This window comes from Anguilla anguilla, chromosome 15 (assembly GCF_013347855.1).
Source record: "Anguilla anguilla isolate fAngAng1 chromosome 15, fAngAng1.pri, whole genome shotgun sequence".
NCBI lineage: Eukaryota > Metazoa > Chordata > Actinopteri > Anguilliformes > Anguillidae > Anguilla > Anguilla anguilla.
This window is the reverse complement of record NC_049215.1, coordinates 13135805-13150929: the sequence shown is the minus strand read 5'-3', so window position 1 is coordinate 13150929 and position 15125 is coordinate 13135805. Positions and strand designations below refer to the sequence as shown.

Here is a 15125-nt window from a genome sequence, read left to right as displayed (position 1 = left end):
GCCAGTGAGTTATGGTGTTTGCACACACATCTCCTCAGAGGGCCTCATCTGGGCTGGAGAACAGGGCTAGCACGGGCACTGCGGCACAAGGGGAGATTTACACACACCAGGGTCAGAGGTCAACTGGCCCGCTAAATCACTGTTTTACTGAGATACACTCCATGTGACCGCCAACATTACCATAGTCACAGACTTACCAGGCTGAACTCCAATACATACATTATATATCAATTTAAACAAAGGATGCATGATGTGGCAGAGCATACCAGACATGTTGCTGGTAACATTTATGTTCATTAATACTCTATCTGTTTCATGTTTGTGTTTTGTATTGTACTGTGCTGTGCTGTATACCCATTGAGATAGCCAAATGATAAATATAAGATTATGGGACCTTCAGGGCATCCTTCTGAGCTCACAATGATTCATCAACTCAGCCAACACATTACATCAAAAATAGATATGCATATAAAAGATAAGAATGGCTATAATATCATATAAACAGGAAGACTATGCAATCTGTCAAGTCAATTCTTGACAATGAATGCTTAGTTATTGCTGAGGCAGTTTAGTCACTTAGGTGTCGGTTACATTTTTCAACAGTTGACTGATAAGCTGAAGTCACTCTGGGGTTTGAAATTTCTGGAAGTGCAGACAGCTGGTCTGTGAATTACAGCATTTCAGCCAAATGCTTCCGCAGTTAAGTTTGTCGAAGAAAGTTGTCTTCCAATTTTCTAAATATTACCACAGTGCAGGTGCGCCCAGTGTCCTCAGTGCCCTTTGCTTTGTTCAGTATCCTCTGATGGTGTCAATGACCAGCTGTCCACACTTACAGCAATTAAGACCCAACTCACTTCACCTGCCAGTCTACAGCTTAATCAATTAAAATGAAAAAGAAATTGTTCGCCATATAATACATTACAGAAAATGAAAGCATTTTTGATATGACCGATTAAAATTCTCAGAATGTGGAAAAAATGCTTCTGATGTCTAATGTAAAGGGTAGGAGGTTAAGAAGTCCTCACATACTCTACATTTCCCCACCTTGATTTAGTGTTAGATGCTGGCCATGGGCCACTAAGAGTGTGCATAGAACATCCCTTTTTAAATGCAAATTAAAATATTTAAAGTCCAGTAAATCCTCAGAGTTGAAAACAAGCGATGATGCATGGTCTTTTCGCCTGTGTCATGTAGGCTGCTAATGAATCAGGCTTTAAACACAAAAGGAAGCGAACTTATGACTAATCACAATGTGAATGTTTTTCAAGGTGAGTGTCATCAGCACTTCTGGCAGTTCTGAATCATGTCTTTCCCCTGTGTAAAGAGGCCGCCGCCCACCACACGAACAGCACTCAGAAGTGCCTTAGGCTGTGGCCTGAGGAGAAAAACATGTCAGACTGGATTCAGAATCTTATTTTTGATTACTGACCCTGATTCAGCCATTATAAAAAAGCATAGAGGTAAAGGGGAAAGTGGTACCATTAACCCACAGCTAAAACACTCATAGGAAAGAATATGCTGTTATTAGGACAATGGCGCCATCATGTGCTTGTGAAATGCAATTTCAGACAGAGTAAATAAACTTCTGAATCACTTTCTCAGAGTAAAAAGATATTAATTCATAAAAAGTTAAATAGTTTTGGCTATTATGAACATGTTTGTGAGCTACAATGTGCAGACACTAGATTGAGCAATAATAAAGCAAAGTTACAAAGTCAACTCTAACTTCCGCTTTATTTTGGTATGGCCAGAATGTCCAGAACACTCACGTACACACACACACACACACACACACACACACACACGTTCACACGTCAGATGGCCACCCCCACAGCCCCTCTCTGTTTCTTCTTTTAAGTTTCCAATGACCCAGAATGGGCAAATGGTGAATCAGAGTTTCTTGACATCATGCTCTGCCATAAATGTACTGCAGCCATTTTACATTCCTGTTTCTTTCTGAGATAATTTGCCTTTAGTCTTCAGCAAGTGAAATACGTGTTCATTGAATTCAGGACAGGTGATTAACTTGTCTAGTGAAGAATTTTTCCACTTTTTGGCCCTGAAAAACTCCTTGTTTGCTTTAGCAGTATGTCATTGTCCTGCAGCAAAGTGAAGTGCCAGCCAATGAGTTTGGGGCATTTGGCTGTATCTGAGCAGATACAATGTTTCTGTAGGCTACACTTCTAAATTTATCCTGCTGCTGCTGTCAGCAGTTGTATCATCAGTGATGACAAGTGAGTCAGTTCCAGTGGAAGCCATACATGCCCAAGCCAAAACATCACCCCCACCATGTTTCACACATGGGGGGAGGTGGGTGATTTGGATGATGAGCAGTTGCTTTCTTTCTCCTCACTTTCCTCTTTCCATCACTTTGGTACAGGTTAATACTTCTCTCATCTGTCTGTAAGACTTTGTCCCAGAACTCTACAGTTTTTTAAGGTACATTTTAATTAACTCTAATGTGGCTGTTCTGCTCTTGAGGCTTATTCGTGGTGTGTATGTTGTGGTGAACCCTCTGAGGTTATGCTGATGTATGATGATGCTGATGTCTTCTCTTTGTTGTCTATAACACATTTGTGCCTACATACTAGAGAGTTCTGCAATTGAAAGGGGGGTTTTCTTCACAACTGAAAGTATTCTTTGGTCATTTACTACAATAGTCTTCTACTAGGTTTTGTTTGCTATGCTGAGCTCACCAGTGCATTCTTGCTCCCTAACAATTTATCAAACTATTTATTTTGCCACACCCAATGTTTTTTTTTGTCTCTGATCAATTTATTCAGATGTTTTAGCCGCATGATGACCTGCTTTATTGGCACTGACAGTTAATATGTTTTAATGTTGAGAGACAATAGCGACAGACTCCAAATGCAAATTCCACACCTAGAATCATCTCAATGAACTAACAATGCAAAGACACACAGCTGGCCAAGAAACAGCCCAGCAACCAATTGTCCAATTCATTTTGCTCCCCTAAAATGGGGTACCTATGTATAAAAAGGCTTATAATTCCTACACACTTCAACCAAAATGGGATGTAAATACCCTCCAATTAAAGCTGGTTGCCCTTTAACCTCATATTCATTATTTTATTTCAAATCCCATATGTGGGAGTACAGAGCAAAAACAACAAAAATTGTGTCACTATCCACTTACACACTTCACTGTGCATCAGTGCTCATTTTCCGAACCTTTGCCTTCAACTCAGAAGAACAGTGGGGGTCGCTACAGAGTGACAAGATGTGGATCTCTGCCACCTGAATCCCCCCTAACCCAGGGCAATGCTGCCACCAATTATATATCTCCCTGCAGGGCTACTGGCCACAGGCGGCATTGACTTGGCCAGGATTGCGATCTTTACTGTGGAGCCCATCCATGCAGAAGAAAAGAACAATGCCCTACCCTGATGAGCTAACCAACAGCCACAGTATTTCCTTTCCAACAGTGTTAAAAACTATTTGTTTAAAAGTGCAGTGAAAATGTATTTGGCCCCTTTCTTATTTCCTCTATTACATACTATATTTGTCACACAGAATGGTTTCAGATCTTTAGACAAAATGTAATATTAGACAAAGGGAAATAAACACAAAAAAATATTATTTCATTTAATTAAAAAAGTAATTAAACACCCAAGTGAAAAAGTAATTGCCCCCTTAAGTACTCAACCAAATAACCAAATTTAATGGATAATTACTTTCAGCTGATTGAACATAGCCAGGCTTGATTGCAGCCAGCCATGTTGCATTTGAACTTCACTCATATTGCACCTTACCATCTTAGAGTAGTCACCACAAAGTTTACACAAGAGCTGTGAAAGTTGTTGAAATATATCACTCTGGAAATGGTTACAAAGCCATTTCTAAGGTTCTGGGACATCAATCCACAGTGAGAGCCATTATCTCCAAATGGAGAACACTTGGAACAGTGGTGAATCTTCCCAGGAATGGCCTTCCTGCCAAAATTTCTCCAAGGCCGCAGTGACAACTCATCCAGGAAGTCACAAATGATCCAAGAAAGACACCCAAAGAACTACAGGCCTCTCTAGTCTCAGCTATGGCCAGTGTTCATTATTTCACAATAAGAAAGAGACAGGGCAAAAATGGAATTCATCGGAGAGTAGCAAGTCTTTTGGGAAAATAGTCCATGGAAAGATACGTCATACACGACATAGGTCCCATTATGTCTGCTGTGAACAAATGCAGCATTTCAGAGTAAGAACATCATACCAACAGTCAAACATGGTGGTGGTAGTTTGATGGTGTCAGCATACTTTGCTGCCTTGGCACTTGGATGAGATCATTATTGAAGAAACCATGAATTATGCTCTGTACCAGAAAACTTTTAAGGAGAATGTCTGGTCATCTGTCCATGAGCTGAAGCGGATGTGTAATTTGGTTATGCGGCAACACAAAGATCCACAACACAAAAGCAAGTTCACAACTGAATGGCTGAAGAGGAACAAAATTAAAGTTTTGGAGCGGCCTAGTCAAAGTGCTAAACCTACTAGAGATGCTGTGCCAGGGCCTGGATGAGCAGTTCATGCTTGAAAACCTATCAATTTGTCAGAATTAAAGGCTAAAAAATGACTGGGCTAAAATTCCTCCACAACAATGTAAAAGACTGATATCAAATTTAGGATCAAATTAAGTTTAAGGGGGCAAGTACTTTTCACATAAGTGATATGGGTGGTTGATAACTTCTTAAATTAAATAAATAATTATTTTAAAAACGTGTTTTGTATTTACTCGGGTTCTTTTTGTCTAATATTACATTTTGTCTATGGATCTGAAACCATTCAGTGTGACAATAATAGAAGAAATCAGAAAGGGGCAAATATTTTTTCAGGGCCCTGTTTGCAATCACTGCAAACCAAGGGAATTTCAGGTGGTAATCACCTGAGGGCACGCCTATACTTCTGAGAAGTGAACAGTGAAGGGAGGAGGTGGTTGGGTGGAGGAGGTCAGGAAGGGTTCCTTTAGTTAAAGAACATGCTGAACACCCCAGCCTACCATTCCCTCACCCACACACCAATCTGTGTAGCTTGGGGTTTGATTTATTAAGAACCAGTTTCTTGTATCAGTGAACATACTTGTTACCAGCAGCACATTAACTATTTCTTTGGAATAATAATAATAATAATAATAATAATAATAATAATAATAATAATAATAATAATATACAGACGTTGGGCATACTTAACTGACATCATTGTCAACCTGTAAACCCTTCTGAAAGTAATCTCGTTGTATTCACGTCACTCAGCGAGTCACTCAGAAACTTCCCCTTCTCTTGTCCTATTTAATAGCTGCACATCGGTTGTATCTGATCAAAGCAAACACGGTCTGGATACTTCGTTTAGATTATGCAATCCATGGGCGAGTGTGAGTGCAGGCGACATTATACCCAAGATGGTTATAATCTATTGTTTATATATGTTATAATTATATCACTACATTGATTTGATTTGCTTTATACAGATGAATGCACACTAACTGTGACATGGAATTGTTGAAAGTCTGCGTCGTATTTTCACTACTGGGTAAGTGCCGTAAAAAATTTTTCAAACAGGTGGTTTCAGTGGCCGGTTGGAAACAGGAGAGCTAGCAGTACATGGCTTATCTGAGTTGGTTACACGAAACCGCATCGCATGATATTGCGCTTAGAAAATATGGGTGAAGTTTGTTATTGTATGGGTGAAGTATGTCTTTTTAATTCATAAAACAAAAACAGAGTTTTAAATGTCGGATCCCGGTGGACTCAAGGGTGAACGCATAACAATGATATTCCAGGAACGCAACTGCGCTCTGAAAGCACTGACGTTTTGGGTAGTCAATGAGTAAATCTGTACGTGGATTAAAGAATAGCCTTTTGCCTTTGCAGATGGGACAAGGGGCTGTTAAATGTTAAAAATGATATTAGACCCACTATGAATGCAGAAACGGCCTGCGTGCAGAACAGACAGATTATGAGACACTCCTGTTGTTAATTCTCTGGAGTATTGTTGCACCTTGATCAGATGTATCACACTGCTTTACGTGGAGGACAAGAGCAATTATTATTAATAAAATGTTATTATTAATCTGACATTTTCATTCAAGCACATGAGTGCCTCCCTTTTAGCTTTCACTTTTGTTTTTAACATAAGTGCTTGGCGTATATGTCACGTCGGTTGAAATATTTTTCACAATTGGGGTGAGAAACAGTGTGTGAAATGCAGCCTGCACTATGGTCAGTACCGCTTGGACAAGTGGACTCCCACCTCCTACATTTCATCATCGCTATCGTCTTCATCGCGATGTCACAGTCGCTTTCGCTCTCAGTTCTTCTTACGCTCTCGTTGTTTTTCCATGGGCATTTGGAGCTCAGGGATTTTCCACTGAGTTGTTTTAACAAAAGAACCTTCCTGTTGTGAACACACAGCCCGCAACCAAACAATATGTCAAAAGAACAGAAGAACCCAGAGAATCTCTCTATATACTGTATGGCATTGGTTCCCCGACTCAATCCTGAGGACTGCCAGTGTATGCTGGTTTTTGTTCCATCCAATTTCTTGATAAATGTAATCATGAAACCATGTGTGTAACTTCTAATACAATAACACTATTGTAGCCTGTTCAGTGTAACGCCAATAGTGTGCCAACATGAAAACAATAAGCGCAGATTACTTCAGTGCCTCAGCCCATAGGTTTCACTGAAGACATCAAACCATCACTCATATGTGCAGGGAGTGGGAATTTGCATTTTATTATTATTATTATTATTATTATTATTATTATTATTATTATTATTATTATTATTTAACCTTTATTTATACAGGGTAAGTCATGTAAGTTATCATGTCTTAGCTTAGCATATGGCTTACTGTAGCTTTTGTAGAAATAATTGGAACACCCAGACACTGGTTACAGATGTGTTAGCCAGACTAAGGTGAATTTTGTATGTGTGAAGGTCTAGAGCCATTTTCATTCGGTTTTTTGTTTGTTTGGATATTTTCTCAAACATTTTTGACAAACATTTTATTTTAAAAAAAACTCACAATTTCAAATGGTTTATTAGAGAAGATTAAACATGGTTTATTAAATGATTATGAACAATTAAAGGCATTTAAACTACAGAAGAATAAGGTTGATATTGAGATATAATATTTGTGACCAAGCAGCAGCTATCCAAATGGCTAAAGTTTGTGTAAAATTCTTTGAACTCTGCTTTTCAGATACATTGTTTTTATTTAAAGTAATGTATGCTATTCCATTTACATGGGGGTCATGTAAATTTGTGAGTGTGTTCTCCAAGGAAAAAGCTGTATGTGAACATGAAATTTAAATGTCCTAGCTGTATTAGCACATCTGCATGTACACTTTAACAAAGTAAGAAGGGCTCGGTTTAATTTCACTGGTGTTTAATTTCAACGGAAGGTGTAAGTTACTTTTTTGTCCAGTGTATCTCACCTACCTCAACCCCTCCTAGACCCACCTGTGTGTCCCAGCCTGCCGTTAGGGATCCGCTACCCCTTGCAGGGTCACACACTGACAAGACCAAGGAATAATTTCATTAATGTCATTAATTTTTCACAATTTTCATTGTGTTCCAGTGGGTTTGGCAATGTCTAGGGGAGGCAGGGCTAAGACAGATGTTCCTGTGGTCACTGCAGTCTTTGGCCAGGGTGTGGTGATACCCTGCTCCACCCGGGATCCCCCCACACGCATCAGCGGGTCCCGAATCTACTGGCAGGGGAGCAACCCAAGGCGAAGCAAAAAGTAGGGGTGGCCATATGGCCTTAAATATAATGTCATCATACAAGATATATCTGATAGTGAAATATGTCACAATGTACTGCTTTCTGGGAAGCACAAAATGTCCATACCAAGGTGAATTCGTCCACACCACCCATCCAGAAATTCATCTTTCTCATACAGGAATGAAACTTGAGATGTATAATTAAGTGCCAAATATTTTTATGACAATTGTGATTATTTTATATCGCTCAGCCCTAAAAAAGATTCAGAAGTGATGCTGGTGTACAACGGAGGGAAGGTGGAGGACCACCTACAGACACCTTTGTACAGAAACAGAACCAGCCTTTTCCCTGACCGGTTGCGCCATGGAAATTTTTCACTTAAGATTGATCCGGTGAAAACTGAGGACAACCAAACGAGAGTAGTCGTACAATATGAAAAGCGTCCTTCATCATTTGAGCCCATCTGCCAGGCAGCTATACGCGTCACTGGTAAGATTTCAATATAAATCTTTATTACCCGCAGAAACAATTTTATTTAGATTGATGCCAAATAGGGCACACCATGGGCAATGCAGATCATTGTTCAGGGTATTTGCTGTGGAGCACTGGAAAAATCAAACACTAAAGCAGGGGATGGACAAAAATATGAGGGGGCAAGAAACATATTTACTTGAGATGCACAGAGTGAAACATATTTATCAGGGCTGGGGAAGCAATTTCAGTTCCATTTCAATTAAGTTAATTCAGAAAACTAATTGAAACAATTCATGAACTGAAAATCGCCTTTTTGATTTGACTTTTTAATTCATGTATTGAATTTCAGTTCATTTGACCAACTAACTGAATTGAAGTGGAACTAAAGCCCATCCTGATACTTACTGGCTTTTGTTCCCTCCCAGCAAGATACCAGAAACCAGCAGTTAACCTCTCGTGCACCCAGCGGGCGGGGCTTGTGGAGGTGACATGTGACACTCAGGGTGGCTTCCCCGAGCCCATCGTCAACTGGAGCCTCCAAAACCACACTCTGCTCCACTCACAAGAAGTGGAACGCACCGTGAAGCCCGACCCGCGCAATGGGACCTTCATAGTGCACCTGACTGTGCTGCTGAACGCCTCAGAGGGTCAGACCTTCACCTGCTTCGTTACTAACCCCGCCCTGCAAGAGACGCTTAACACATCTGTCACCATCCAGGGCTGTGAGTCACTGCGCCAGGAACACTTGCTGCAAGCACACCCTTACAGAGCAATTACACTGAGCAAAGTGTACACTATACACAGCCTAACAGAGCGATTACACTGAGCAAAGTGTACACTATACATAGCCTAACAGAGCGATTACACTGAGTAAAGTGTACACTATACACAGCCTAACAGAGCGATTACACTGAGCAAAGTGTACACTATACACAGCCTAACAGAGCGATTACACTGGGCAAAGTATACACTATACACAGCCTAACAGAGCGATTACACTGAGCAAAGTGTACACTATACACAGCCTAACAGAGTGATTACACTGAGCAAAATGTACATTATACACAGCCTAACAGAGTGATTACACTGGGGAAAGTGTACCCTATACACAGCTTAACAGAGCGATTACACTGGGCAAAGTGTACACTATACACAGCCTAACAGAGAATCTACATTAAAGGAAATGTACGCTATACAATAGAATTATACTAAATTATACATTAGATTACATTTATTTGGCAGACGCTTTTATCCAAAGCGATGTACAATAAGTGCATACCGAAGATCATTGGAACAACTACAAAACACAGGTCCGATAAGCTACAATACTCATTATGTAACAGTTATTCATAGCCATAAACACATTAAGTCCAGTTCACACAATAAGCATAGGCTAGGTCAGACAGTAAGGTCAAACATATAAACAAAATAATATATTTTTTAAAAATACAATATATTTACATTACATTACATTACATTTTTATGTATTGTATTAAACATATTTAATATTTAAAAAAAAAGAAGTAATAATATAAAAACCTGCAGAAGCATTTTTTGCCAATAATGCTTTGCTTTTCCTCCACTGTGTTCCTTTAGGTGAGGGAAATGTTTCTGACCCTGACCCCATGACAACAAACTGGATAGTTGTTGTGGCTGTGCTTGTCTTGGTGGCTGTTTCAGTCGCAGCTTTCATCACTATAGGACGGCGTAAGTCTTGGCCATTTCATTTCTACAAATGCAAAACATTGCTCAAAAGACTGATGGGCACTTTTCTGCTATCTCACATTTTTACTCTTTACTCATTTTTTATTTAAAAAAAGAAAAGAAATGAAGACCCCTTGTAGTACTACATTAAATAAATGATCAACAAAGTTAAAATAAAAATGTTAATAATGCTACTTATGTACTATTTTATCCCTGCTGCCACAACTGATTGCGTAAGTTGTGGCAGCAGGCATAAACACTGTTTTACCAGCCAGTGTTTCATTGTGCTACATCGTGTTTCTAAACACTTTGGCTTGGATGAGCATAAAAGCTACTTTTTTACCAAGGCGCTCAAATGAAAATTAAAAATAATTAATGAAAAATGATAATTCTAAATTATATTGTTAACATGGTGTCCAAATGATTTCTAATCATCAAGGGCATCTATGACTGATTGTACTTACCTGATAGTATTAGGGCACTTGTACTGTACTGAAATTTAAAGTTCAGATGGATCTGGTCTGTTTTAGTTTGATGATGCCAAAACCATTGAGCTGCCATATGGTCAGCAGCCATACCTCCGTGCACTCTGCTTGGTTAGTACTGGGTAGACCACCAGGGAATACTGAGTTGCTGCTGGAAGTGGTGTTGGTGGGTCAGCAGGGTGCAATCTTCCCTCTGGTCAAATAAACCCCAATGCCCCAGTGCAGCGACGGGGACACTGTGCTGTAGGAGATGCCGTCTTTCGGATGAGATGTTAAACCGAGGTCCTGACTCACTGTGGTCATTAAAGATCCCATGACACTTATCGCTAAGAGTAGGGGGTTCCCCGGTGTCCTGGCTAAATCCCAGCTTTGGCTCTCGCAAACTTGCCACCAAAACCATCCCCAGATTTAATTGGCTAAATAAATGTTCTCTCCTTCTCCACCTTCGCTAATGTGTGGTGAGCTTTCTGGTGCAAAATGGCTGCCGTGCATCACCCAGGTGGGTGCTACACATTGGTGGTGGGTGAGGTGAGTTCCCCTTCATTGTAAAGCACTTTGAGTGTTTGGAAAAGTGCTATATAAATGTAAAGATATTCTATATATTCTGCCAATGAGACCTTTGGACCTGTGGTACCTGAACCTCAGCTGAAAAATAATTTGTCTGAGAGCATGCTCACCTGGTGGAGTCCTTCACAGGACATAATGGATAATGCACTGTTTGGAACTATAAAGGCAAGAAAAAAGTGTTTTAAAATATTTTTTCTCCTTTTGTTTATCACTTTCTAGGATATTTGTTTACTGGCTGTCAGAATCAAGCACCAGGTGACAGTTCAGTTTCAGGTGAGCACCAGGTCACATGCCATGATATGTGCTACTGCGTGACTGCACCTGAATGATCCAGGTGAAAGATTTGAAGGATGTCTCAGGTGCATTGGTGTTCCCCATTATAATCACGCAACTTCAGAATGCAAATTTTAAAAATCTGATTTTCAATCAGGAAACTCTTTTAAAAGTGAAAATGTTTTTATATACAATTTAAAATATATATATTTCAAAGGCTTAATAAATGAAGCATAGTATGGGTAAATTGCTCGAAGGTGCCAGACAGAAAAACCGTAGAATATAACCTTCTCATTATCCTTACAATCATTGTCAGTGAGTCTCTTTTTAATGGGACATATCAGCCACTTACCCATTTCCCAGTGGGAAACTTAAAACCAATATTTCAATAATGTTACACATTTTTAAAATGAAAAGCACAAATACACTGGATTGCGATGGTTAACTAAAGCTGTTAACTCTCTTACATTGTATAAGCAATTAACAAGGTAATTAGGTAGAATCGTGAAGTGCAGTAGGAATGACACACCAGTCAACTTCAAAGCAGGCATTTTTAGAGGTCACATGAACTATATTTTCAAATGGAACCAATACAAAATGCTTTTTAACTAGTTTAATTTTTTTCTATTGAGAATATACTGTATATTTTTATACACACAGAATAGCTTTGATGAATAATAACACCGTGTTCATACAGGCCTAATTGCATTGCAATATTGCTGTAGCCTACTTCCTAGGTAAGCAAGAACATCAAGGACAATTATTATAAGTCAGTGGTAACCAACCCTGTTCCTGGAGGTCCACCATCCTGTAGGTTTTCACTCCAACCCTAACAAAGCAGGCCTCATTCAACAGCTAAAGATCTCGTTGAGCTGCTAATTATTAGTAGAATCAGGTGTGCCATATTAGAGTTGAAGTGAAAACCTACAGGATAGTAGATCTTCAGAAACAGCGCCGGTTACTGCTGTTATAAGCAGTTTGGTGAATTGGCACTACGCAGCAGAATTGGCACTATGCAGCAGAGTGCAGTAGAAACTACGTGGGTCGCCTCACTCTCCATTGAAACTAAATTAGCTCAGGCGAGAGCACTGCGGGAATGCTGTTTGGTGTAAACCCGGGGTAACTCATAGTGATATCACCACCCAATAGATATCGACCCACAGTTTGCGCACTGTTGTTCTAGACAATAGACTCATAGAAACACAGGAAACAGGATCACTGTCACAAGGAAAAACTGTGGTGTTTATTCTTTAGACAATGATGGTTATGGTATTACATACCATGGAGTTTCCCGCTTAATATATTCTTAATCATAACACGCATTGTTGGGAAACTGAGTGGTGTGTTTCCACTGGGGGACTCCCACCATTCAGCTGGGTTACTGCTGGCTTTGTCATCATCTTAAGCCACAAGCTCAGCTCTCTGTTAAAAAAAATGGTTTCGGGTTTACCTCATTTCTTGTTCTATTTTTGTGGTTGTCTGTTTTTTGTAAAGCATTTAAAAATCAATTTTAAAATGTGTATACACACACACAAAATAAAAAAATAAAAAAATCTAGGCATTAAAATCTCATCAAAATTACAGTATGGATGTCATTCTTTCTTTTGCAGGAACTAACCCAGAGACACAGGAATTACAGGTTTGAGACAACACTGACAGGAAGTTCAAAGCTGTGAGCTAAAGATTCTAAATGAATCCTTATCTATCTGTGCCCCTCTGTGGGGGAGGCCAAAGAACCTGAACCTGAAAGCACTTTTTTGGACTGCCCACTGATGTGGAGGACTAATACTGAGACTGGGCAAAATTCCCTCTTCGGACTGTAACTGTGCAAAATTGGAGGATATTTAAAGCCCTTAATAAACCGAACACTAAGATGTGTCTGTTCTCTCAGAAAATGGGAGTGCTTTGTCAGACCTGGTTTTCAGCTACCCAAATGAGCATGCTTCTACTAAAGAGATGGTTTTGTTTTACAAAGAAAAGGCATGTTTTACATCAGCAGTAATAAATGGGGAAACTGTTAATCGGGTAACAAGTTTTAAGTACTCTGGGTCAATTTTTGACAATTATCTATGTTTTGATAAGAGTCGAGATTTTATATACAAGAAGTGTCTGCAGTGGCTATACCTGTGATTTTGAGGTTAGTCGAAATATTGTAGAGATGGCATGCAAGAGCCAACCTGAAAGTGTCTTGTGCTACAGTAAAACTGTTTAGTTTGGTTATCTCAGTAATAAGAGTAAAGGTAAGCTTGTGAGAGTGGTGAGTATAGGTAGTAAGCTTGTGGGGAAAACTCACAAATTTGTATTTGGATCGCATCCAGAGAAAACAGCACAGTTTGTGTACCTTCACTCAGATAGGCACTATAGTATGTCAAGAACCACTAAGAATCTCTATAAGAGGTCTTTTATTTTGAATGCAGGTGGCATTCTGAATTCCTAAACTTGGAATACAATGTACTGTATGGTTGCATATTTGCAAATCTTGTTGGGCAGCTCTTTATAAATGGGCTATGTGTTTTATGTTTGTAGTGTGCTTTAATGTGTTTTATGTGCCATGTGTGTGGACATTAAAGTTTCTGTATTCTACTACAATACCTTTCAAGCTGGTCCAGGCATTACTAATATGGTGAAGGATCTGACAATTCAGCCTTCAATGTGTGAGCGTTCTTTTCCTCACGAGTGAGCAGTTTTGGTTCAGCGCTATTTTGGGGGCCCGTAAGTGAGACTGTGGTTTTTAAACACGAACAGAGGAGGGAGGACAGACACACTGAACTTCCTGATTTCTGAGGCAGGCTTGTGTTGTGAGATATATAAGGGGTCAGTCTGCTTTCTCAGTTCCCTAGGATGTCTACTTGGTGAATTTCTGACATCCAGTGTAGGGGAGGTAACACATAGAAAGAAAAAGGAAAAAGACATGATTTGACTTTGATGGGTTTCTCCGATGTCTCTTAGCTCATTGTGAAACCATGCTCAGATTAGTCCTGTGGTCAAAGATAAATGTTACTCTTAAGTCATATGGTCAATGTAAGAGACTGAAGTGAGTCCTTTATTAGTTTTTTGCCGTTTTTATATACCACCCTTCCATCCATGTTGATTTTACTTCTTATCCTCTATTTCATATATATTGCTGTTTTTTGTGTCTCATTCTGCTTATGCCATATGTTTTTACTTTTTGCTTACTGTGAAGCACTTTGAGCTGCCCTGTGTATGTATATGTATTTGTATTTATTTGCACTATACAAATACAGTTTGAGTCCTATGGTCAATGTGAGAGACTGAACAGATCAGTCCTATGGTCTGTAAGAAACTGAACTCAGGTCAGATCAGTCCTATGGTCTGTAAGAAACTGAACTTAGATCAGTCCTATGGGTTTGTGAGAGACTGAACTCAGACCAGGCCTATAGTCAGTGTTAGACTACTCAGAATGGTTCTATGGTCACTGTGAGTCTGGAAATGAAAGCCGTGATGTTCCTCTGGATTAGAAATGAACAAATGCGTCTTATAAAGTTCTCTTAATTTCTGTTAAACGTGTTTTAAAGTTCTTCTTGATTATTTGCACACTGATGCTATGAACACAGCATTTTAAAATTCATGTACAAAAATAAAGACGTTTCTTCAAAAGATCACATTTCATCATGAAAGCTGCTTTCACATGTTTGCCTGTCTTATTTTACACTTCACACATGTCTAATTTGCGGAATCTTCATAAATGAAATTGCACTCTTTGCCATTGAACACATACGTCTTCACAGAGCAAACACCTGTTTCTTTAATTATTCAATCAGCAATCAGAGATTTTACACAAATAAAATAAAGTGACATCATAAAGTGTACTGCACACCTTTGAGATGAATGAGTGAAAGACTTAAAGAACAGTGGTACCAAGA

The 15125-nt window shown here is 39.3% G+C and overlaps 1 protein-coding gene across 1 annotated transcript; it reads left to right on the top strand.

The window, feature by feature from the left end:
* Nucleotides 1-5311: 5311 nt before the first annotated feature.
* LOC118213723 (CD276 antigen-like) lies at nt 5312-14862 on the top strand. Its single transcript, XM_035392793.1, has 8 exons — nt 5312-5381; nt 5478-5539; nt 7592-7757; nt 7989-8227; nt 8638-8934; nt 9809-9919; nt 11188-11241; nt 12852-14862. Exons 2-8 carry the CDS (start codon nt 5482-5484, stop codon nt 12884-12886), a joined length of 960 nt encoding a protein of 319 aa, XP_035248684.1. The 5' UTR covers nt 5312-5381; nt 5478-5481; the 3' UTR covers nt 12887-14862.
* The last annotated feature ends 263 nt before the right edge of the window (nt 14863-15125 follow it).